The 25,802-nt window shown below is 35.7% G+C and overlaps 1 protein-coding gene across 2 annotated transcripts in view; it reads left to right on the top strand.

The window, feature by feature from the left end:
* The window catches only part of INPP5D (inositol polyphosphate-5-phosphatase D), a 1,064,128-nt gene that overhangs the window by 959,454 nt on the left and 78,872 nt on the right, over window positions 1-25,802 (top strand). For both annotated transcript variants that reach the window (XM_044070586.1, XM_044070585.1), the window contains exon 24: window positions 21,520-21,610. In XM_044070586.1, coding sequence (XP_043926521.1) covers window positions 21,520-21,610 — 91 coding nt within the window. The remainder of the gene's footprint in view (window positions 1-21,519; window positions 21,611-25,802) is intronic.

Below are 25,802 nucleotides of genomic sequence, written 5' to 3'. Positions count from 1 at the left end.
TTTGGTTTTGTTTTTAACTTAAGCACTGTGTTTAACAGCAGAAGCTTAGCAAGGTTGTGGAAAAGGGGCTACTGCCCTGGGTGCAAAGTGTTAGGGGATGCAATCAAGAGTTTCTGCATTGTACTGAAATGCCAATACAGAAAGGCATGCAGAAGTCCTTCCTTGTTCTTCAGTGGAGCTATTTGAGTGATTTCTCTGTATGTGTGTTTTATCAAGCAGATATTATTTTTAATTGTTGAGTATGTTCCCTGATGGACCCATGTTAAAGCCTGTCCTTGCATTTCATCGGATTGAAAGTTGAATTACTGTGCTATTCAAGCTGTGTTTCTGCAAGTTCCAGCTCAACCAAATGATATAGACCCTATATATGCACAGATTATATATTATTATAATAATATATATACTAAGTGTTAATTTTCCAGTATTGGTACCTAAACGTCTTCCACCGGTTCGTACTTATGGTGGGGAGGACAAAGGGAAAGGCGCCATTCAGGCACCTAAGAAGAAGAAAAGTTATATAATTAGTTAGTTGCTGTTGAGCATCTACTCAAGGGATGGAAGGAAAGATTATTGTTTAGAATTTATATGGATTTTGCTTGATAGAGATAGATTCCTTCAAGTTTCAAATTTTATTCTGTTGGTGAATTTAGGAAGGTGGATCCTTTAAAAAATTATATTTCTTTTTTTTTTTACTTTAACAATTTTAAAAGGAAAACAAAAAAAAAAAAAAAAAATTTATTTAAACAAATGTTTGACAAATGGATGTGACCATGGATTGTACGGCGATGGGGGGATTTGGGGATTGAAAATGGGATTGAATGGAAATGCTGAATTTTTTGACATTTATGTTTGATGTTTGATGAGTTTGGTAGGAAGTTTATCAGATTTATTGTGGAATGTAATAAATCAAATACGTTGCTTAATTTGATTTAATGATATGAAGATAACGAAATTAGGATGATACAATGTTTACAGTGGGACAAGTGGGACATTTTAAAATAAAGAAATATGTAAATAAAGAAAAAAAAAAGGGAAGAAAGAAGTAAAAAAGAACTAAAAACTACAATACAATATAATAGGGGACAACACAAATGGAGAGCAAAAAATGGGAAAAATGGGTATGATGGTAAAGAAATTAAAACAAAAAATATTACAACATATTTGGTGAAGTTGTACAGGATGAAGGGACAGGATGAAGGACATCCTGACTGATATGACTGTTGGGAAAGGATGGGAGGAGAGATGGAGAGAGGAAGAGAGAGGAAAAGAAAACCAGGAGGAGAAAGAAGGACTGGAGGAACTCTTAAAAGCAAGATTACTGATGAGCCACACTTTATAAAATAAAAAAATAAAAATAAAAGAAAAATTGAATTAAAAATCTAAATCCAGAAAAACATAATGAAGAGGAAGGGCACTAGAAGAGAAGATGTGGCCAATAATTATATTTATATTATATTTTGGATACACCCCACATCACTTTGAACAATTGTTTAAAGGAGGCAATTTTTTAGTTAATGGTAATTGCTAAGCACACAGTGCAAGCTATTCAAGTTTGCAATTCATTCTTTGTTTTTCCCCCACCCCCGGTAAAACATAAAGCTGTTGTTGAGTTTCATCATAGTTGCATACCTTACTAAACAGCTGTTTCTTACTTTACTGTGCTTTACTCTCACACCACGCAGAGATTCATAAACCATTTTCTTTCACTAGGTATGATAGCAAAGCTAGGATCATTACAGAAATGTGATAATGACAGGGTTTAGTGCTGTTAGCATTAAAGCTATACACTTCATATAAAATATACTCATCTTTTAATATAAGACTACATTAATTAAATACATAGAATTAATCTAAAAACTGTAGTAAGCATGTCACAGGTTATTTACATCAAAATAAAGCTGTTCCTTTACATATTCAAAACACATTTCAGTCCTTTGTAGCATTTTAGATTTAGAACCATTCATATACTGAGGGGTCTTGTCAGTGCTGTTCCATGTGTGATTTAACAGAACTCTTTGGACTCGAACCTGATCTTTCTTTTAGGACAACTGTTGCTGTAATGCAGTCACACTTAGTGATATGACTTCAGGAATCTCCGTCTGCAGCACATGGCTGTCACAGTTTGCTGTCTGTATTTTATTTGCAGCAGGACAGGTGCTGGTACTTCCTCTCACTTGCTTTCCCGGAATTTTGATTTTGATATACCTTTGTTTTACAAAGGTCTACATTGTGCAGTTTTCTGTCTTCCCCATTAACAGAACAAGATAGGGGGTTGATAGTTTTAACAATAACTTCAGTTTCATCTTTTATGTTCATCTGAAATCTGTAAATCTGTAAGTGCCCTACAGTTTATATCACAGCAACATTTCTGTCTCTGATTTCTCTATACCATCTCCTATGCTCTATTGATTTTCATATATTATTAATGCAGATGCATTATCCAGTCTTTTATCACCTTCAGCCTGTTTATAGTTTCATAGTTTCATAGTAGTGTACTAGGCTATCTGCCCTGGGGCATTTACAAGCCTAGCCAACAATGATGTGGCTTACGCCACCCTGTATTATATAGTTGCGTCTCTCTAGTAGTGACACATGTGGGACCCCATTATTTAGTAAACTATACCTCTGTCTAGTAGTGACACTGAAGTGACTCCCGGGGTAAACTTACGATCTCCCATCCATGCATCGAGATTTTTCTTGAACAGTGCCAATGAAGGGCTCTGTCTCACATGAACTGGGATTTTGTTCCAGAGTACGGGTAACCTCTGTGTTATGAATCTATCCCTCCAGCATGTTTTATTCATATTTGTGCAGAGGTTGAAATCTTTAGCTCGTGTGGTTCTGGTGGATCTGGATTTTTTGAGATGGAGCATGTCCATCAGTTCTTGGTTGGACATGGCCCTATATGTTAGGCACAAATCACCTCTGAGCAGGCGGTATGCTACTGAATAGAGCTGGAGTTTCTTTAATCTAGCTGGATAAGGCACATGTTTGAGACCCATGATCCTCTTGGTGAGGTACTTCTGGGGTCTTTCCAGTTGTTGCATGTGCCGCGTAAGATACATCCCAAATGAAGCATTATATTCAATCATGGGCTTGACAAGTGAGGAATATAGAGGTACAATGACCTCCTTTGATCTGGATGAGAATCCCTTCATGATGAGATGGGCAAGGTAGAATGTCTTTCTGACCACTTTGTCAACATGGTTGTCAAAGGAGAGGTCACTATCGACTTGAGTCCCCAGGTCTCTGATTACTTCTTCCGTACTCAGTGGGTTATTGTCTATGTGATAATTTGTGGGTACTTTGTTTTTCCCAAAGGGGATGACTATACACTTTTTGGCGTTAAGTTTGAGGCCATGATTCCGGCACCAGTTGTCCGTTTCAGTGAGACCTTTCTGTAGGATGTGTGTGTCAGCAGGTGAATCAACTATGGCACCCAGTTTGCAGTCATCTGCAAACTTTGTCAGCCATAATCCTCCCATATTTGCTTTCACATCCGAGAAGTAAATGCCGAATAAGAGTGGTCCCAAGACTGAGCCCTGTGGGACACCACTGTGACTGGTTTTGAGTCTGACATGGCTCCAGCAATTTTGACCTTATGGGTTCTGTTTTTAGCCAGTTTGCTACCCATCTTGTGACATATGGATTTACATTTAGGCTGCTGAGCTTGTCTATGATGCCAGAGTGTGGTATCGTGTCAAAGGCTTTAGCCAAGTCCAAGTAGGCAGTGTGGACAGCCTTGCCCTCGTCGATGGCACTAGTGACTGTCTCGAAGAAGTCAACCAGGTTTAAGAGGCAGGATCTGCCTTTTACAAAACCGAACTGGGTGGGATCAAGGGTCTGCAGATCTCCAATATCGCCATTTATGAGTTCCATGATGATTCTTTCCATAGCCTTGCAGATCAGGCTGGTCAGACTTATGGGGCGGTAGTTACCAGGGTCAGTAGAATTTCTCCCTTTGTGGAGTGGGACCACTGTTGCTGTGCGCCAGTGTTCAGGTACATATCCTGTAGTGAGGCTAAGATTGAATAGCGTTTTAGGTGCGGGTTTAGTTCATCTTGAAGTTCACGTAACACGCAACCGGGATACCATCGGGTCCCATAGATGCTGTGTTTTTTGCATTGTTCATTATGTATATATATATATATATATATATATATATATATATATGTATATATATATATATATATATATATATTGTATATATATATATATATATATATATATATATATATGTATATATACATATATGTATACATATATGTATATATATATATATATATATATATATATATATATATATATACATATATATATATATATATATGTATATATATATATATATACACATATATATACATATATATATATATATATACACACACATATATATATATATATATATATATGCAAAGAATAGCAAAGAATAATCCACGACCTTGAAGAAAGGAACCAGAACTCTGCTAAAGTCCACAAGGCTGTGTTTTTATTTCTGAAGTGTTCCAAAAGTCACAGATAAAATCACACTGAAGTATTCCAAAAGTCACAGATAAAATCACACAAGCGCTTTCGCTCAGGCAGTCCTGAGCTTTATCAAGTGAAAACAAAATGCAGTATGCAGTAACCTCCATTAAATAGCCTAGCAATTATACAATTAATTAATTAGTAAGTCTAGTACTAAGGTGTGGTGCTTTGGAGTTGGATGTTAAAAAAGTTAGTCATTATACCAACTCAAAAATGAAATGTTTGCAACAACATCTGCACTTAAATAAAATGACTAACCATAAAAACATTTTAAAATACCAGTTTCCTAGGTTTCAGAACATAAAAGTCTGAAGTCTGGTTGGGGTTGTAGATTGTTAAGGAATATGCTTAAAGATGTGTTTGGATTGTCAGTGAATTGTTAAAAATTTTTTTCTTTTTATTATTACTTTGCACTGATAAAGACATGCAATAAAATGTGCGTGAGATATTTTTGATGCCCATCCATATACCATTTCATATAGAATTTGATTTATTAGTCAGAATCCTAAAACCGTGGATGTTCAGTAATTTAATATGCTGTGTGGGGATGCTGTAGTATGAAGGGGGTCAAGTATGGGAGTTATAACCTAGCCCTCCTAAGCTTGAGGACCGGTTTAATGCTGATCATCCCGTTCAGACCTGGTGGCTTCCCTGCATTCAGTCTCAACTGCCATAATAGTTCACGGTAGCCCAAGGTGGATTCCCAGTCACCACCTCTTGCATCTGGCTCAACCTGTTCCAGAACTAGAAACTGAATTTTGGGATCTGGGCAGGAGAGTGAGTGTTTATAGAAGGCATTGGTTTCCTTCTTCCTGGTCATGTCATAAAGATGCTCGTAGATACGTTTCCTTAATTCCTCTCAGTTTTGCCCACATAGAAACTTTGACAGTTGGTGCACATCCCAAGTATACAACCCCTCTAGAGGCACAGGTGTAAAATCCAGTGGGGTGTATCTTGTAGTTCCTAGACGGGAGGTATGGTGCTGTTTCTTTAGATATGGCATGACATTGGGCACAGGCACCACATCTGAAAGTGCCCAGCCTTGGTTGTTTTACCTTCATCTTTTTTCTTTGATTTCTTTCAAATAATTCCTTTAGATTGGCCCCTCTTTTACGAACAAAACTGGGTTTAGGTGGTATATAGTCTTTTAGTTCTTCAAAGAGGGTTAAAACCGGCCAGTGATGTAAGATTGTTTCTTCCAATTCATAGGAAGCTTGTCTATGATGCCAGAGTGTGGTATCGTGTCAAAGGCTTTAGCCAAGTCCAAGTAGGCAGTGTGGACAGCCTTGCCCTCGTCGATGGCACTAGTGACTGTCTCGAAGAAGTCAACCAGGTTTAAGAGGCAGGATCTGCCTTTTACAAAACCGAACTGGGTGGGATCAAGGGTCTGCAGATCTCCAATATCGCCATTTATGAGTTCCATGATGATTCTTTCCATAGCCTTGCAGACCAGGCTGGTCAGACTTATGGGGCGGTAGTTACCAGGGTCAGTAGAATTTCCCCCTTTGTGGAGTGGGACCACTGTTGCTGTGCGCCAGTGTTCAGGTACATATCCTGTAGTGAGGCTAAGATTGAATAGCGTTTTTAGGTGCGGGTTTAGTTCATCTTGAAGTTCACGTAACACGCAACCGGGGATACCATCGGGTCCCATAGATGCTGTGTTTTTGCTTTGTTGATTATGTGTATATATATATATATATATATATATATATATATATATATATATATATATATATATATATATATATTGTATATATATATATATATATATATATATATATATATGTATATATACATATATGTATACATATATACATATATATATATATATATATATATATATATATATATATATATATATATATATATATATATATATATATATATATATACACATATATATACATATATATATATATACACATATATATATATATATATATATATATATATATATATATACATATATATATATATATATATATATATATACACACACACATATATGTATATACGTATATATGTGTATATATATATATATATATATATATATATATACATACACATATACATATACACACATATATATATACACACAGTTATGATAGAGAGACTTAGTCCCTACAAACTCATATTCCTATATTCCAAAATTGTAAGACAGCAGTCCTCATAGCGTTTGCTTTTCTCAATAGATTCTTCACTGTTAGATAGTTCGTTCTACTTGTCTGTTTGACAGAGGATAATGTGGACTTGTTATTACATGTATGAATTACCAAATATATCTAAATCTTCCAATTTCCTACTTTTGAATTGAAGGCTATTATTAGATAAGCCAACACTTGCTATTCTTTGACTTAAGAATTTAGACTATAATGCAGTAATCAAACTCGCACTTGTGTCTGTCAGTGTCATTATTTTAGAGAACTTGGTATATTAATCCACACACATCAGATACAGTTCTTATTTAAAATGAATATATCTACACCTCCTGGACTCCACAAATGATCTATAAAGAGGTATTATTTCTGGCCCTTGGACTTTTGTTATGATATCCAATGTAGTTGGCATATCTTTATAGCAAATATTCTGTCTAAATTGTCTTTCCTAACTAAACATTATTTACCTTGCTTTTTCTTTGCACTTTACTGTTCACATATGTGATTCATGTATCATTTAAGGCATATTCTCATTTGACTGGGAACTGTTATTTTGTCAGCTTTGAACATCAAACACTTTACATTCTTTATTTTTTCTTTGAAACTAAAATAAGACTGAATTGCTTTCATTGCTGATGGTTTTTGGTCATGTCAGCATGTCACTGTTAAGTCTTTCAGTAACTGATTTTCTAAGTCATTCTCAGTACATATTTGAAATTATTTTACTTTTTTCCTTCTGTCATTGGTAGTTGCAATATTGATCAAAGAATCTCTAATTAATCTAACAATTCTACAGGCATTTCTGGGGAATATGTTCTTGTCAGCAAATATGTTTTTTCTAATTCCTTGCCTGGTATGTATTAAACTTTCAGATCACATTTCTGCAGCTATAGAAACTTCCTTTGTAATCTCAGAAGTCTTTATGCAATTTTTTTTCTGAATACACTTTGCAAGGGTCTGGCATCTGTTTCTATCTGAACCTTTTACTATAAGCATACTTATGGAATTTTTAGTTTGTATGGCTCCTTTTCCATCTGTGCATGCATTTTTTGTACATCTGTAACTGTGTTTGACCCCTAGGTAGCCAGTCATTTCTCTTGTAGGATCACAGCTCTTATACTATTTTGACTGGCATCTGTTTTAAAAACAATTGGCTACTATGCATAGTACTTTAATGATGGCACATCTGTAACTAGTTTTCTGAGCATTTAAAAACTATTTTCCTATTCATATCCCCATTCTTGGGCTACTTCATGCTGTAACCATCTTTAAGGGCAGAGCAATTTCAGATATCTTAGGTGCATACTTTGCAAGAGATTGGTTCATTCTTAGAATCCTCTCTAATGTCCTACTTGTCTTCTGGCTTTGTCATTTTTACCTTTGTTCTCATTTCTTTTCCATTAGGTTTCATACCATTTGTTATCAGAACGTGACACATATTTCATGCATGTAGAAGGTATTTTACATTTGTTCATTTATAGCTAGCAGTTATGCCATTCAATAACTTGCAGCCTGTTTTCAAGCTGATCGTTTATCTGACCCCACAATAACAGGTCACCAGTTATGTTTGCAACATCTTCAAAGTCATCAATTACTTGTAAAACATCTCTTTGGAATTTCTGTGATGGACTATGAATGGAAGTCTATGGAATCTGAACCTAACTAATTGTCATTAAGTGTATTGTTCAGTTTTGAGCTTTATTTGTTTATTTATATCTAGCAGAAACTGTGGCTTACATCTCATACTAAAAAGCGTATTGGTTAATATTCTTCAGGCCACTTTATTTACATCTTGTGAATCAAAACAAATGCAAATATTGTCTTTCCTCACAATAGTCACCATAGTGTTCACTGATGCTGTTGACTGTAATTGCTTCACTGTGACCCCTAGGCTTTCCATGTGCTTCAATTCCTGACCTATTGTACTTCTGAGAGCTACTAATATTTTGTTATGTTATTTTTACTGTATCAGCATTTAAAAGAATGTAGTATTCTTTTGGCAAACTTCCATAGCCTGTAAATTATTCAGCAAAGCCATGCAGGACTTCATTGCAATGGCTCTACACAGTGTGTGGCACATGTGTGTGTTGGGACTTTCATGCAATTCCCAGCCAATTTAAATAAATAGAAGTTTAATCAGATTTCTCTGAAAATGATAAGATAGATTATACATTTTAAGACTTGAGTAAGTGCAAGGACAAAAGTTAACAACACTATTGATCCACTAACAGTTAATTGTGTGACTGTGTATGAGCCACTAACAATGGCAATTTTTTAAATAATTTAAATACAAATATAAAAACTTTCACTATTCTTGAAATATATAAACCAGTGTATATTCGTTGAGGAATGCCCTGATATTAACAAAGGAATGAACCATAAGTCCTTGAGAAAAAAAGTAAAAGTGGATTGGTATGGGACCAGATGAACTGCCTAGAAGGGTAATTTGCAGACTTAAAAGATTCACCTGAGTTTCCACTAAACATGTTACTTAATAAACTGCTGTTCTCTGGAAAGGTCCGCACTAGTGAAAACAGACACATATTTTACCTATATTTAAGAATAAAACATGGACCAGATTCATGATTACCATACAGTAAGTCTAACTTGGATTATTTATTAATTTAAAAGTGAACCCATTAATGTTGCATAAACCTAGATGACTCAAGCTTGAATAGCAGCTCAAATGCTTGAAGAGCCGGATGGGGAGGGACGGGTGTTAGAGGCTGTTGTCAGTTCCCACATCATGGGGGTGTGGAGAGTAAGGGATGACTTTGGTCATTTTATGGGCCAAAACCAGGTAGATGGGTTTAGTGCTATCAAGCTGATGAGGTTAGCTCTCATAATGGTACATGCATAATAGTATGCATGAGGAGAGCATTGTAGAAATCCACAATGAATATAGGTGCTCATGTCAGTCATCAAGAGTGGGTTTAGAGCTGAAAGAAAAAAAAAAGCAGCCTTATAGCCTTCACTTGATATGAAGTAAGGCATTCAGGGGAGGGTGCCATACAGCTCCCTGGTCTGGAGACAGTTAATGCAGTAATTAATGCAAATTAAGGTTATTAGCTCTTAATGAGCTTTTTACCCATAGTACAAAGTTTGACTCCTTTAACAACCTCCACTTGCCTCTTATATGATACTGAGCAAGTCACTTAACCAGACAGTGACTCCAGATATCCACTGAAAATAACAGTACAATTGAAACAGAGATGGCATTGGTCTGGGGGGGATGTGAAGCCAAACTGTCAGGTTGTAGAGATGAAGGCACTCCTTCTCAGTAATAGACTGATGAAGGAGTGAAATCAAGGGGACAAAATTTCTTCATGGCTGCCTCAAGGATGACCTCCCTCTAGCTGGCTCATCACTTGGTGCAGTAAGGACCTCCAGGATTGAGGCAGATTGGTTCAGACTTCATTGGGGGAGGAGAGAGTTGTCAGGTATGAAGGGAAAATGATTTAGAAAATAGTTAATTTAAGAAGTGCTCAAACTAATATTTTTAGAGACTTTCAAGTTGGCTAAACGTTGAGTAACAGCTTAACTCTAGCTCTCCCAGTGTGAAAACAGAAACTCGACAGAGAAGGCCAGTAGACTTTTGTGTTTATGGGTAAATTTCAGTAACTGGCTAGTAAGTGTACTGACTGGATGCCAGGAAAAAGGAAATACAGAGCACCTGGACATCAGCTACAAAAAGTGAGGAAGAAACACTAACTGGGAAAAGTTCTGTAGCTGTTCAGCAAAAAACAATGCAATCTTCAGACATGACATCCAGTAACCTACAGGAAGATATATGACAACTGCACACAGACCTAGTTAAAATAAATGAAATGCTCATACAGTAATCAACACAAAAAACAAAAGACTGAAAAAATGCAAGAAGGTTTAAACAGACATTCAGATGAGGCAATAAAGTTGTAAAAATCAGAATGATTTGAAATGAAGAAAAGCTGGATGAATATGAGACTGCTCAGGAAGAGCTGTTTAAAAAAAAAAAAGAATTAGAGGACAGAGCACAGAGGGAAAACTTGAAATTTTCAGCTATACCAGAGAAGCTGTAAGGAACATACTGCATTAATTTTATGAAAGCACAAATAAACACCTGATTGATATTCCACATAGTGTGTATGCTCCAAACCTGGCAACAAGAAAGCAATTTAGACTTTTACTAGTAAAGATGTAATTCTACCAGCAGAAGGAGTTGATTCTGACAAAACTGTTGGCAGAAGGACAAAATACTAAAGGTGGGAGGCAGAAGGGTGTTTGTGGAGAATGACTACTCATTATACACAGTCAGAAGAGGAGTAAATTAATTCCACCATTCAGGGAATGTCGAGGTGCAGGTGTAAGATTCAAACTGCTGTACTCCACTATCTTTAAGGTATGCTTCCCTGGAGGGACAAAATAATTTTTGATGAAGTACAAAATACAAATGTTTGTCCGACAACAAGTGAGTTATAAAACAGAAGGAGATTCTGCTTCTTGTCCTTCTGGTAATAAAGACCATAGAAAGACTGCACCTGTGAAACCTTTTCCACTGTTTCAACTGTAAATGCTGGGGAGAAGGAAGGGACCATGAGAGTTGACTAGAAGAATTGAGAGTGCATTAGAAATTAAGCATAGACATGATATGGGAGATTGCAATAAACTGTAATAGAACCAGTAACTTAATGTGGGATTACAAATGCAATAATTATATTTGTGAAATATGACAGAACAAGAAAATCTGGAAATATTGGACTTTTTCAGAATTTGTTGGACTTGTGGGGACTCTAAAGTATATGCCCTAAAATGCTTTGGGGAGGGGAAGAGAGGGTAGAATGTTAATTGTAAGTAAAGAAAACATTTTTTCTTAATAGTACTATTTTTGTGGTATATGGTTTTCTTTGCATGTTATAAAGTAAAGTTTTCTCAGTTATTTTTAAGTGTAATGGGGATTGTAAATAGGTGCTGCTATTCTTTTTTCCCTTTCTTTCCCCCTTATCTCTTTCTTCTTGTTTAGTTTTAAGAAATGTAGGCACTGCAATGTAAAAAAAAGTCTCATTAAAACAGCATGACAAAAGAAAAGTTAATGTGCTTTTTCCTCATTCTTGCATGGTGAAATGACTAGATTACGGACCTTAGATTGATTTAGCAACAAGTTTTAAGAGAAAGCAAGTAAATAAAAAGAATATTGAGTATTATGAGGCTTTGTTCTAGCAAATGAATGTACACTTGGTAGCAATTCTGTATTTAGCCCTAATGTCTCCATGGAAACAATTTGATAAAGAAAAATTGACTGTCTGGTTCTCATGTCTCTATGGAGACAATCTGATAATGGAAATTGGTTATAGTCTGGTGGAGAGTGTCTGGCTGGGGAAAAAAGAAAAGAGAAACTGTACAGGGGTAATATACTCTGAAAGCATTCAGGAGTTTTCCCAGCTGGGAGAGCTATAAAAATAAGACAAAACCAGTTAGCACTTAGAAGCATAGACTGTACCATGCAACTTAGCATGGATAACCTTTCTTTTAGGTTAACTCATGTCTGTTATTGAGGTTGTCAGTTTGGGACACTTGTTCCTATTAGGAGGGTAAAACGTCAATATTTGAAGATGTATATAGTTTTGCGTGTTAGTATTAAATTAATAGGTTTTAGGGGGTATTGGAAGTTTGTTTTTGTTTTATTTTTTGTTTTTTGAGGGCTTTCAATAAATCAAAAAGTTTTGTAAGATGTGACATAGGCTCAAATGGATATGACAAGAAAAGGTATATAAAAGTTCAACCTGCCAAACAGTGTATACATGTAACACAAAAGCTGGAACTAGACAGTTAACAAAAAAGATGTCATACATAAAAGGTGGAAATAATCACTTTTTAATACAATGATGCTTTCTGTAATGTCTTTAAATGTCAATAATCTCAGAGATAAATACAAACAAGAAAGAATACTGAACTTCATTAAATTGTAGAGTGTAAATAGTTATGTTACAGGAGACATACTTGTGAAGAATTCAACATGTGAATTTGATAAAGAAAAGTTTTCAGGATGGTTATTCAGAAGAATATCTGGGACAGAGGAAAAGAAGAGTATTTCTATTAATTGGAAGAGGAGCTCCAATAGTCATAGAAGAGGATAAAAAGATAATAATGACAGATTTCTAGTGCTAAGGGGCTACTGATAAGGGAGGAGGATTACACTGGCATATATTTATAGTCCACCTAAAACTACTATAATGGAGCTTAAGAAAATTCTGTGAGAAATAATCAGATTTCAGTAAGGAATATTACTTATAGGTGGGAACTGGAATTTAATTTGCAGCAGTGAAGATGTGTCTGGAGCCCAGAAGGGAAAATATAACAAAGGAGGGTAGATTTTTGAAGGAATTTCTGAAAATATTTATTATGGAAGTTGTGAATTCAGTAATAGGAGTTCAGAGTGAATTTACATATTATTCCCCAAGATAAAAAAAACTGGGCTAGACTAGATAGTATTTAAATTTCACAAGAACATGTGCATTTAATTGAAGGTCTTGACATGCACCCAGTAACTATTTCAGATCATGCACTAATAATAACTAAAATGAAAACACAGGATAATGAAATAAAAATGAGACACTGGCACTTTCCCACCTATCTGTTGAAAAGAGAGGAATTTAAGGAATGAGTAGTGGAAATTATTCATGAGCTTTTCAACTGGATAGAAATTACTGCTGAAAATATAGCTAGGGAGTGGGATAAAATTGAGGTGGAGATTAAAAATAGGGTGGAAATAAAAGAAAGGGAGCTACGGTCTAACAAGTAACAAGAATTAGAGGGACTAACAAATGTTAAAGTATTACAGTATAGGGGGAATCTCACAGAACAAGAAGAGAATCAACTGCAGAATGCTAGGCAGAAAATAAGGGATTACCTCAATAATATACATGAGTATAGAAAGACTGCTGTTAAGCAACTGTTTTTTGATAAAAACACTAGAGCACAAAAACTTTTAGTGTAACAACTCAAGCAACAAAAAATAGAAAGGGGTGTTGTCAAGCTTAGGAAGCCTTTAACAAGGAAGGTAAGAAGAGATCCTGTAGAGGTATTAGAAATATTTTGGAAATTTTATGAAAGTCTGTATAAAGCAGAGAAATGTGGAAATCAAGAAAAGATACAAATGGAAGTGTTTATAGAAGAATTAAATATGCTAAGGTTAGAGATAAATGAGACTCAATTATTAACGGTTAGGATAGGAGGAGATGAGATAAAAGTTGTGATGTATAACCAATCTACAGGAAAGTCCCCAGGAATAGATAGCATTCCTGTGGAAGTTTGGACTCTAGGAGGGTAAAAATTGATAAAGATCTGGAATATTTTGTTTAACAGCATTTTAAGGGGAGGAGAAGTACCAACATCTGGGAAGAAAGCAGTGGTAGCTGTAATACCTAAAGGGTAAAGATCCATCAGATCCAGCTTCATACAGGCCCATTTCAATACTAAACCATGATTAAAAAGTGTTCATGTCTATAATGGCTAAAAGGCTGGCAAAGGTAATGCCAAAATTGATAGATATAGATCAATGTAGTTTTGTGGAGGGGAGGCAAATATTTGACAACATTAACAGAACACATGATCCAGAGGGAAGCAGAATGTTGGAAAATGTCAGTATTGATAGTGGGTCTTGATGCACAAAAAGCATTTGACATAGTAAGCTGGGACTTTATGAGCAGGGCAATGAAAGCATTTGCATTTCCTGAAAAATATATAAGGTTGGTTAGGAGGATATATAAGGGATCAGAGGTGAAAATTATAGTGGGTGGTGTCCTTTCTGATAATTTCTGCTTTAGCAGAAGAACCAGGCAGGGGTGTCCTCTTTCCCGTTTGCATTATATTCAAGGATATAATTGGTATGGTAGTCAAGAAAAGCTGTCTCTATTTGCAGATGATATTATTTCATACCTGACAAAACCAGAAAGATTCACTACAGTATTGTGGAACATTTTGAGACAGTTTCAAATCTTATTAAAATTAATGAAGCTAAAACAAAGGCAATAGTGATAAATTATGTACCCACATGTGAATTGGTTCAGCAATATCCATATTTAAGGGGACAGAATAAAATGAAGTATTTAAGAGTATGGATTAAATGATTCTGGTGTGTGGTGTGGCAGCTAAGGATATGTGAGAAGAAACTAAACAAAAGATAATACAAAACTGAGAAAATGGAAGTTTTGTTATAGATAAGATACAAGCAGTTAAAATGCTTTTAGTTCCTTTAGTCTTATACACAGGTCAGGCATGCTTTTATCAACCAGAGAAGTTGTGGATAGAAATTAATAAAGAGCCAAAAGACTTTATCTGGGAAGGTAAGATGGCAAGAGTCAAGTAGGATAAGATAATTATTGCAGTAGAACAGGGCAGATTGGGATTACCCGATTTGAAGGGGTAATTCAGATCTACACAGTTAAGGATCCTATACATAGCACAAGCAGAAAACTATAATTTAAAGTGGAGAGTGATAATGATAAAGCAGGAGGGTAGCTCAAGAAACAAGGAGAGTCTGGGATTTGAAAAGAATAACAATAACCATACAAAATATTATATCTATAAATTAGCAGAAAGCATCTTAAGAACTAAGCCAAAACAGGAATGGAGAAAGGAGATTCTGCCAATAGAGATGACTGTAATTAGGGATATAGACAATAGTCAAGAGGGGGATGGAATTTATTGTAGAAAAGTGGCAAAGGAACCAAAGTATTGGGAGCAAATAACTAGAGAGGGAAAGATGATAGAATGGAAAGAAGCTAAGAATTTATTTGGACTGCAGGTTAGAGATTCCCTGTCAAGGACTGATATCAGAGTATAAGCAAAGAGAAAGAAATAGGTGGACCTAAACAGGGGTGGCATGTGCTATAGGACTGCAGCCCCCCCCCCACCTGTAGAAGAAAAGAATAAAGAAATAAAAAATGAAATACAAAAGTATAAAAAATAAATATCACGAGTCCCAGAACTCCACACATGCGCACTTGGAGTTCCTGGTATTCACAGAACTACAGACTGCTACGTTAGGCAGTCCGTATAGGGGAGGAATGCCTTTCTCCCCTGCAGCCCCAGAAGTCTGTGCAGTAACGGCTGCACAGAACAGAAGGACACCGGACTGCATCACCTTCAGGCTGGAGTCTGCAGCCTACTCTCGCGGAGCCAGGAAACCCCAGCCTACTCTCAGAGCCAACCAGGAAAACATTTTGCACAGACGGGCTAAGGAAATCAGCTGCTGCAACTGGCATGTGTAAAGCTGTTAGCTTTGTGGGCTAAGCCATTGATTCTGCTGCTGCGGATTATTCAGGGAAAGAGACCAACCGTTGCTTCTGCTGCTATGGAGAAGAGGTGTGTCTAGTATTCGGGTAAGGACTGCAGGCAGGCTATGGAGGTGTGTGTGTGTGTGTGTGTGTGTGTGTGTGTGTGTGTGTGTGTGTGTGTGTGTGTGTGTAATGCCCCAGTTGCTATATACTGGTGGCTAGAGAACACATGGTGGTGGGTAGAGAATACTCAGACCTGAACCCAGTACCTTGGCTGCAGGTGGCAAGGGCCTGAATTCCCTACCCAACACCATTTGTAAAAAGTTTGCAGATTTTTGCCACATATTTGTTCTGTTGCTCATAAAATCTGTAGATTCTGTATGTTTGTTTAACTTGCAAAGTCAGTGGTGCACTGGTAGCATTGTTGCCTAACAGTTACAGGTTCTCTGGTTTGATTCTTGGCTGTGGTGCCTTCTGTGTGGAGTCTACATGTCCTCCCATCTTACAAAGACATGTCTGGAGTGTTTGTCCCTGCTCTGCTGAAAATTGTTTTTTGTTCCAAGTCAGACTTTCCTGGTTAACAAATGTTAAATAAAAATAACAGGCATTTGAATTTCAGACTTCATATTCTTCAGAAAGTACATGGTAACACAAAACCTTTTATTCCAGCAATTTTCTAAGTTTATAACATGGATATTAGAAATTTGTCCCTATGTTTGGGACTGTATTCCCCCATTTTTGGCTTCATCCAGGTTTTTTGTGTTAAGGTTGAGAGCTATGCTGAGAACTGAATTCACTGAATATGTTTGGGGGCTGTATCCCCCCATTACTGGCTTTGTCCACGTGTTTTTTGCTATGAGGTTGAGAGCTATAGTGAGAACTGAATTCACTAAATGGTAGCCATTTAAGTTTCAGTCTTCCTCTCTTTCACAAAACAGCTATACATAGCACAAGCAGAACACTATAATTTAAAGTGGAGAGTGATAATGGTAAAGCAGGAGGGTAGCTCAAGAAACATAGGGGTATATTGCTCTGACTGTTTTGCACAGGGTCCCCTGGGGTCAAGACTTGGCAGTGAAATGTATGGTGGTAACACAGCATTTTGTTCTAGCAACTTTCCAACATTATACAAGCAATGTTTAAAATGTGTCCCTGGTTTTTGGGTTTTTGTCCCCCCCCCAATACATTTTGGCTTTTTCCAGATTTCTTGTGCTGCAAAGTTCCAAGATACAGCTGAGTGTCAAGTAGATTTTACAAGGAGCTGAGAGCTGCAGGAAAACAAAAGTTTAGTGCTGCTTATGCAGAGTCTGCTTGCATTGTTAATAGCACAACAGGTAGTGTACTTGCTTTTGATGCAGAAGGGTGTGGGTTCAACTCCCATAGTAGGTAGATGCATTGCTGATACTTACTGCCTTGTAAAGGGGGTGGATACCTAGTAACTATGAACCTGTTATCAGTTTGCCATCCATTCCCTATTGCAATATTACTAGCTTATCATTTTTTTAATGCAACATAGGCAATTTATTCCTCAAGGGCAACAGGCACTTTATTTGTAGATGAAACAATGACATATAAAGTTGTTTGCTAGCAGCAACCTCTTCATTAGTTACAGATTTCTTTAATGTGGAATTATTTAGATGGCTTTTACTTCTTCAGAGATTGTGCATATTTACTGATACTGGTGGACTGTAGAAGTTTGAGTAGACTTTTATGATGGAAATTTTCTGAATTGGGAAGTTTTGTCATTATTGGTGCATGCATTTTGTTTCATTGTTTACTGGAAAAATGTTCAAAACAAATTTAAAATGCCATCTAACAACTGTACTGTATTGTACAAGGTCAGGAAGGTGTATCAAAGAGCATGTGTATGTTTCGTGTTATGCATGGGGCCTATGATTTGAAAACAGCCCAAAGTTAATTTTTATCTGCCACTGGCAAAATGTATTTTCTTTGAATGTGGGTTTCAATGCTGTTTCAATGAATGTGAGTTTCAAGATCAGAGAAGTTTTAATGCTAAGTCTATTTTCATTGTGAGACCGCATTGCTTTGTTTAGCAGATATCTATTAGGGTCTGTGCTGTAAAATGCAAAATAAAACTTTCAAATGAAATCCAAATCATTGCAAAAGTAAAGCAGTATGCACATTACAGTGTTTATGGTCAATGGGGTGAAATAACCAAGGAATGGGACATTGGAATGTTTGCAGGGGGGAGGCTCCATTCGACCATAAGTTTGTGAGGGGGGAAGGGCCCCAGCTGAACTATATCTCTCAACTGTCCAGATTTATGCAGAATGAATAGATTTTTGCTTCTTATTTTTGGTTTGTTCCTCATAAAATTTGTGATTTTCTGGCAAACCATTTAGGAATGAAGTCACTAAATAATGACAGACATTGAGTTTCAGACGTCATAACCTTCAGAAAAATGCATGCTAAAGCAAGACCTGTTATTCTATCAACTGTCTTAAGTTTATACAAAAGCAATTTTTAGTACTGTTTGTATGTTCCCCCCAGTATATTTGGCCTTGTCCAGATTTCCTGCATTAAGACGTTGAGAAGTATGTGCAAATAAATCGCTTTATAGTATTAGGAATATCCAAACCTCAACCATCCCCAATTTTGGCTCAAAATGTTGCTCTCCCCCTAATAATCCCTCCGCAAAATGGCAATTTTGGAAGAAAACATGGAGGGTTTACAATTATCAATAACTGTAATAATCAGAGTTATAGTTTGCTTTTATTTCAGAAATGCATGTAGATGCTCTTATTTTGTCAGCTCCTCAAGTTAACAGTACTAATATTAAAAAGGTGTTCCTTCTTTGACAGGATTCCAGCTGTATTGTGTGGCAATTTTATATTTTTGCATCACATTTTTGGTCTGTTTTTCATAAAATTGTGGTTTTCTGGCAAATTAGTGGCAAATCATTAAAAAGTGAAGTTAGAAAATAATGGCAGACATTTGAGTTTCAGATTTCATACCTTTCAGAAAATTTGTACTAATGCAAGACCTACTACTATTCTATTATCTTTCTAAGTTTATAAGAGCAATATTTAAAAATTGTCCTTATTCTTGGGCCTGTGTCCCACTTCTGTGTATGGCTTTATCCAGATTTCTTGCTCTGAGGCTGAGAGGTATGACTGTCAGAGCCATCATCATCAGTCAGAGACATTTCAAACTGTGACATACATGCTGCACTCCACTCCCCATTGTAGTGGCTCTGGATGTGTCCAAGCAAGGCAAGGAGCAGTTATGCAGTTAAGTGTGCAGAGTATTACCCCAGCCAAGGTAGACTACAAGTATGACCGTGGCTTTTCATCTGTCCTTGATTTTGCAGAATGTTCTGGTTTTCTGTCATATTTTTATACTGTTGATTTATGCTTCTTATTATTCAGAAAATGTATGCTGTTGCAGTGCCCTGTTGCTCTGTGTTTAAGTAGCAATGCTTTAATGACCATCAGGTAAGCTTGTCGGAGATTGTAAGATGCAAGTAAGCTTTAATAAGCATACTGTTAAAGAATTACCAACATTGAAAGCCTTTTCGTTGGTGCCATGCAGAGAATATTTACATAACTAGATAACGTATAAGCCTTAGGTATTGAAATGCATATGACAGTATTTGTAATAAAAGTCAGGATTACAGTATTTTCAGAAGCTCATTACATTTGTTGGAGACTTGCAGTCATCTTTGCAGGCTTTACCCGTAAACTAAACAGAATGACAGTCTATCATGTGTGGTCCATAACTTGTGCCGTAATCCTTTAAGCAATTTGTCTTGAGCTTGTTTCTTGTTTGCTGTTCATTTTTTACTTTGATCATGTCTTCCCCATGAAATAAGTAGATAGTTGTTATCAGGCAGCAGGTCTTTTTTGAAAAAGAAACATTTTACGAGTGGGGGTATCACAGAGATTGCTACTTTCAGCACGTTACTTGGTAATTTTATAAAGCTGAATATAAATTATAATTAGAACTGCAGTGCAAGGAGAAGTGGCTTGAGTTGAGGGATGCTTGTTTTTTTATACTTGATTTTGACTGGCATTCCAGTAATGTATTTAAAAAGTTATTTATTTTTTCATGCCTCACAACCTTTGTGTTTCTGTCTAGATATTAAGTAAGTTGTAATGTAGCCAATGCATTGAAATATTTTTCTTCAACACTTCATTTTGTCTAGATTGGACTCTCATAATGATGGTTTGGCACCCAGGGCAGCATATTTAATTAAAGTTCCAGTTGTTGTGGTTTTGAGCATAGTTCCACCCCTTTCTAGTTGGTCACACCCCTTCCCATTGGCCCCACCCATTCAGCTGTCTCCTGCAGTCCCCCTTTAATTTGAAGTCACCAGCCGCCACTGGACCTAAATGAAAGACCAGCACTGGTAGAGTTTTTAGTAGAATCTAGAAAGGAAGCTGACATTAAAAAAGAAATAATTAGTAGAGCATATAAAATAATGCATGATAACTATAAGAATCAATCAGAGGAGGATAGAAAGGATTGGAAAGAGAGACTGGATAAAAAATTCACAAAGAAACAATAGGAGGATATCTGTATGTCCCCCAAATATGCAACAAAATCTAGAATATTTAGCTTGGAAATGTTTACATAGATATTTTTATACCTCAAGTAGACTCCAGAGAATTTTTCCTCAGGTGGACAGTAAATGTTGGAGTTGTGACAGGGAAGAAAGAGGTAATTAGGAACATATTTTCTGGGAGTTCAGTGAGTTGGTGGACTTTAAGGATTACCTGCGGTATGCAATGTCGGAGATGCTGGGTAGGCAGATTGGTGTGACAATGGAGATGATTTTTCTGAGCTATGATAAAGAATCGGAATTGCCTAAACATGGCAAAGCCTTGCTGTGTCTAATTATGTTGGCTGCCAAAAAAAGGAATTACTAGAAAATGGAAATCAAAATCTAAACCAGCTATACTACAAGTATTGAATATTGTAACAGAGATAAAACAAAAGGGAAGTGAGATCTTTAGAAAAGGGTAGGAGCAAACTACATAGGAAAAAAATGGGAATTTTGTGAACAATACATACAGGGAGGAATGAGGTTTAAAAGAAGGAAGGACTTAAATGAGTTATATAATGTTTGACTGAAAATGACTGGATAGATTATAAGTGATGTGTAATGTTTGCAACTGGGAGTATGCCAGTATGGTTTGTGATGTAAAATGCTTGCAACTAGGATTGTGTCAGTGTGGTTTGTTTTCATTTATATAAATGTGTGATTGCTTATGTCATATGTGATGGTTTAATAAAGATGTTTCTTGCTTAAAAAAGGGGCAGGACTTGAATAATTTATGTAATATTGCTTAGGTTATATGATATATAGCAATATATGTGAAGCATAATGTTTGTTAATTTTAACTTGTTAATACAGTTTGATTACTTTTATATGAATGTAAATTTGCCTTTGTTACAAGTTATAATTCAATAAAGGTATTTAAAAAAGATAATAATTTTAAATGCTTTCTTTGTAAGCATTGACTCTGAAAGTATTTGTGTATGTTTATTTGCATAACCCATCAGTTAAGGTGTGTTAATTTATTACTAAAGATGTTACTTTTTTTTCATTCTCCACAAAGATTTTATCAAGATTGAGAAAGATGACTCCGTGCAAAAGCAAAAGAACTTTCTGAACACAGATGCAGGGAAGGCATGGGATTTTTCTCAAAGGTAAGGCAAACAGAGCAAGGTCATTATCTTCATAAGCAGAATTCCTTAATAAACAATGTTCACAGCTAGCATGAATAATCAGGTAGGTGTGAATTCTGTGAAAGCACATTAAAAAGGAGTGTACAATCCATATGTAAAATATGCCAAGTCATACACTTGGGAGCACTATTGTAGGACTGGATGATACTGTGAGACAGGACATCTAGGCAACCAGATTTGAGATGTAAGCACATCACCAAGTGGTTTGTAAAGAAAATTGTCTAAAAGTTGAGATGAATAGCACAAGTAGTGAGATGATGTTGTGGTGGTGGTAATATGTGTACCTATATGGAAAGCATTTTAAATGGATTTTCAAAAAGATTTGCTTATGTTTTGGAGGAATCGACTATTGCTATTTCCTTAATTTAAAATCAGTAGGAATGACACATTACTATCAGCAGATTGTTCTTCACCTTTTGGGGAAAATTGATTGGCAAAAAAAATCTTTGGTGAAGAGTGGAGTAGAAAATAAAGAATTAGAGGAGCTTAGAAAAATCTAAAGTTCTGTTTTGCAAAATGTTTGATATGAGTGTATCTAAAAGAAATGTGTATGTAGACTGAGTGTATTTATGACAGGTCATAAAGAGAAGGATAAGACATATTAAAGACTACCACCTGTTAGTTTTGGCAGTAGTGTTTCCTGGGTCATGAAAGTATATTCTAGTGTTATTAGTGAACATGTTGCAAAAGACTGTAGAGTACAAAGAAATGTACCAACATGGTTAAAAAAAACAAAACAGATCTTAACAGTACCCATGGATACTTTTATAGTCTTCATATCCAGTATTATTAGCTGTGTGTCTAACAGACGTATCACATATATACTGAGACAAGTCCCTGGCAAGCTGATTTGGGCAGTCCTGCAATGGTTCAATATTCAAGAAGCAGTGGTAGAATTAGTGTAGGTCATGTACAAGGACCCAATGACACAATACAAACAGTGTTTGAATTCACAGAGGGGTACCCAGTGGGAGTGGGCCTCTGAGCTCTAATGGACTACATTAGCAAATAGGCTGGAAGGGGTCATCAACAAAGTTGCTGTACTCAGACAATGTGGTATTACAAGCAGTCTCTAAACAAGAATTTCAGCAAATGATAGCAGATATAATTTAAGTTATAGAACTCAGTCAAACACATCAAACTAAGATATAGAAATAAAAGTTAATCCCTTCTGAAATAATTTCTTTATGAGCGGTAGAGTCATTTGATGTGTTTAGTCTACAATTATTTGTACTGGTTTTGAATCAACTTGTTACTGTCTTTTTAACTATTGATTTTTATGCAGTAATTGTTAATTGGTCACATGATCACCTTGGCATTATTTAATACTGAATTATTTTTATTTGTTCTTTATTCTGAAGAAGTCTGGATATTTTATCCCAGACAAAAGCAATTAACTAATAAAAATATTTTCTATACATCTTGGAAAGTGATCCTTAAATGTATTAATTACACTGATGTCTTGCACACCCCAAAAGCTTTATATTAATATATGCTAAATAATTAGCAAAAGTTATAAGTGCTAATTTTTGTATATTGACTTTAATATCAAAGGAAGAGCATGAGGTATACAGTGGATATAAAAAGTTTACACACCCCTGTTAAAATGCTAGGTTTTTGTATATAAAAAAATGAGACCACAGTAAATCATTTCAAAACTTTTCCCACCTTCAGTGTGAACTATAACCTGTACAATTCGATTGAAAAATGAACAAATCTGTTAGGGGAAAACATATAAAAAATAAAAAAAAGTACAGTAAGCTGGTTGCATAAGTGTGCACACATTTAAACTAATACTTTGTTGAAGCACTTAGATTTAGTACTAAAATGGATTTTGGAGGCTAATTTATCTTCAGAAGGTATTTCTTTGATTTGTAATTATTTAGTTGTTTAATTAATTACTTAAATTTTCCTGTTATGGTTGGTTCATAAATATTGTTTGAATTTGTATCAGTGTTTTTAAGCCCTGAGAAGGCATTGCTGCTGAGAGCTGGAAATGTGGATTAAGGTCTTATATTAACAAGCTACTCCAGTGATTTTCTGTCATTGCAAATATCCTTCTCTTTGGGCCATTCACAACAGCTTCTAAAATTTCAATTTCAACATTTCCAGTGGCCATGTGAGCTTTAAAATGCCATTTGCAAAAAGTGTTCCTCTCCCATCCTAGTATTTTTACTTCTAGATCAGTAAAAACAGTCATACCCTAATAAAATTAAACAGAGAAAAAACTTCTGTTATGAAATTTCAGTAATAACACGTTGGCCAGTTTTCTGAAAACCCATCCTCTTATCATCCAAATTCTTGGTGTTAAGTTGCATTAATCTAATACTGTCACAGGTAAGGATAAAATCACTTTTAAATTCCTCTAAAAAAAAAATAAAACTCTGGTTTGAATTCTAGAGCAGAAAATACATAGAACCCCTTAAAATGGTGAATGAATACCAGCCTTAACAAAGTAATGCATCTTACCATACTTGTATTCTCACAGGAAAATGGATTCCAAGTAGTAGTTGGGTAGAAGAACGCCAGCTCTTTACCAAGAGTTAAGTTTTACAGCTTTTATACTAATTTATTTAAAAACAAAAGGAAATTTTGAGAGTAATCTTTAAGGGAGCTTGCACAATTTCACTGTATCCATTTTTTTTAAATTTTGTAAATACAAACTTGTGTGATCATTGTAGTCAACATGCAAAAATATTAAGTCATTTGAGTTGCCTTGTCATAAGTGTGAAACCTGCAACTGTGTGTGCATTAGTGATGAAAAGTAAAGTGTGACTGCCAAAGAATCACAGTAAATCTCTAAACTTGTTCTAATTGTGGTAAACCGTTTTTGTAGGCCTTTCTGCATCCCCATATGGCAGAATGTGCTGCCAGTATATCTTCTGATATCTGTTCTAACTCCAAGATTACCTCAGAGTAAGGGGGATTCCTCAAAGTACAATAAACTTGTTCTTGGTGTGTGTCTGTGTGTGTGTGTGTGTGTGTGTGTGTGTGTGTGTGTGTGTGTGTGTGTGTGTGTGTGTGTGTGTGCATATATATATATATATATATATATATATATACAGACGATACAAATATATATATATATATATATATATATATATATATATATATATATATATCTACACAGACGTGCTCGCACACACACACACACACACACACACACACACACACACACACACACACACACACACACACACACACACACACACACACACATATATATATAAATATAGATATACTCCTTTTATTTGCATTTTCAGTCTTGCTGCTCTAAAGATTGCAATTGCAGTCCTCAGAATTTCATCATAGTGTATTATATGGCTGATAGTGCAGCAGGATATATATTTCAATGCATCAGTTGTGAGAGTCTTCATGTCTTAGTAATGGTCCATAATGCCATAATGACATAAAATGTAATAATAAATAATAATAATAATAATAATAATGTACTTTTTTCAGACTGAAATATGTGGAGAGAACAGAATGAAAACAAATAACAATAATTCAAAGAAATGTCATAAGCCATGTAAAAGGAATATTTAGAGTGTCTTCTTAAGAAAAGTCTAGGGCTTTAAATCTCTATGTATTAATCTGCAGAAGGCTAAGGCATGATCTTACCCTAACATTAAAAGCATTCAGGGATGAACATATCTGTTTAACCATCTCAGATGGGTGGTAGGATGCACATTGTAGGACAAATGAAGAAATGAGGACATCAGAGAAAAAGCCCAAGTAGTCCAAATGCAGAGAAGATCAAAGAGAACAGTTTACGGGGTTTGGGCACGTGCAGAAAAGTACAAGATAATCTGGTGAAGAAGATTTGGGACAGCCAAGAAGTAGGTAAGAGGAAACAAGGGTATCCAGCTGGATTGTGTGAGAAAAGATCTGTCAGTCAAGCATGACTGTCAAAGACAGTAAGAGTGTGGCATTGAATTGAGAGGAAGAAATGCTGACAGTTGACATGACATCCCGCCCCCATGTAGAAGATGAGAAAAAGGGGGTTGATTATGACAATGATAAGCGTCTTTGTGTGTGTGTGTGTGTGTGTGTGTGTGTGTGTGTGTGTGTGTGTGTGTGTTTTGTATTTGATTATGTTTTCTACTTTTTGTCATTTCTTTTTATTCATCTTGACAGTTTATACTGCATAAAA

The sequence above is a fragment of the Protopterus annectens genome, chromosome 4.part1 (genome assembly GCF_019279795.1).
Source record: "Protopterus annectens isolate FY-2018-M chromosome 4.part1, PAN1.0, whole genome shotgun sequence".
Classification (NCBI taxonomy): Eukaryota; Metazoa; Chordata; order Ceratodontiformes; family Protopteridae; genus Protopterus; species Protopterus annectens.
Note: the sequence above shows the minus strand (reverse complement) of the source record. Positions and strands in the feature narration are given on the sequence as shown.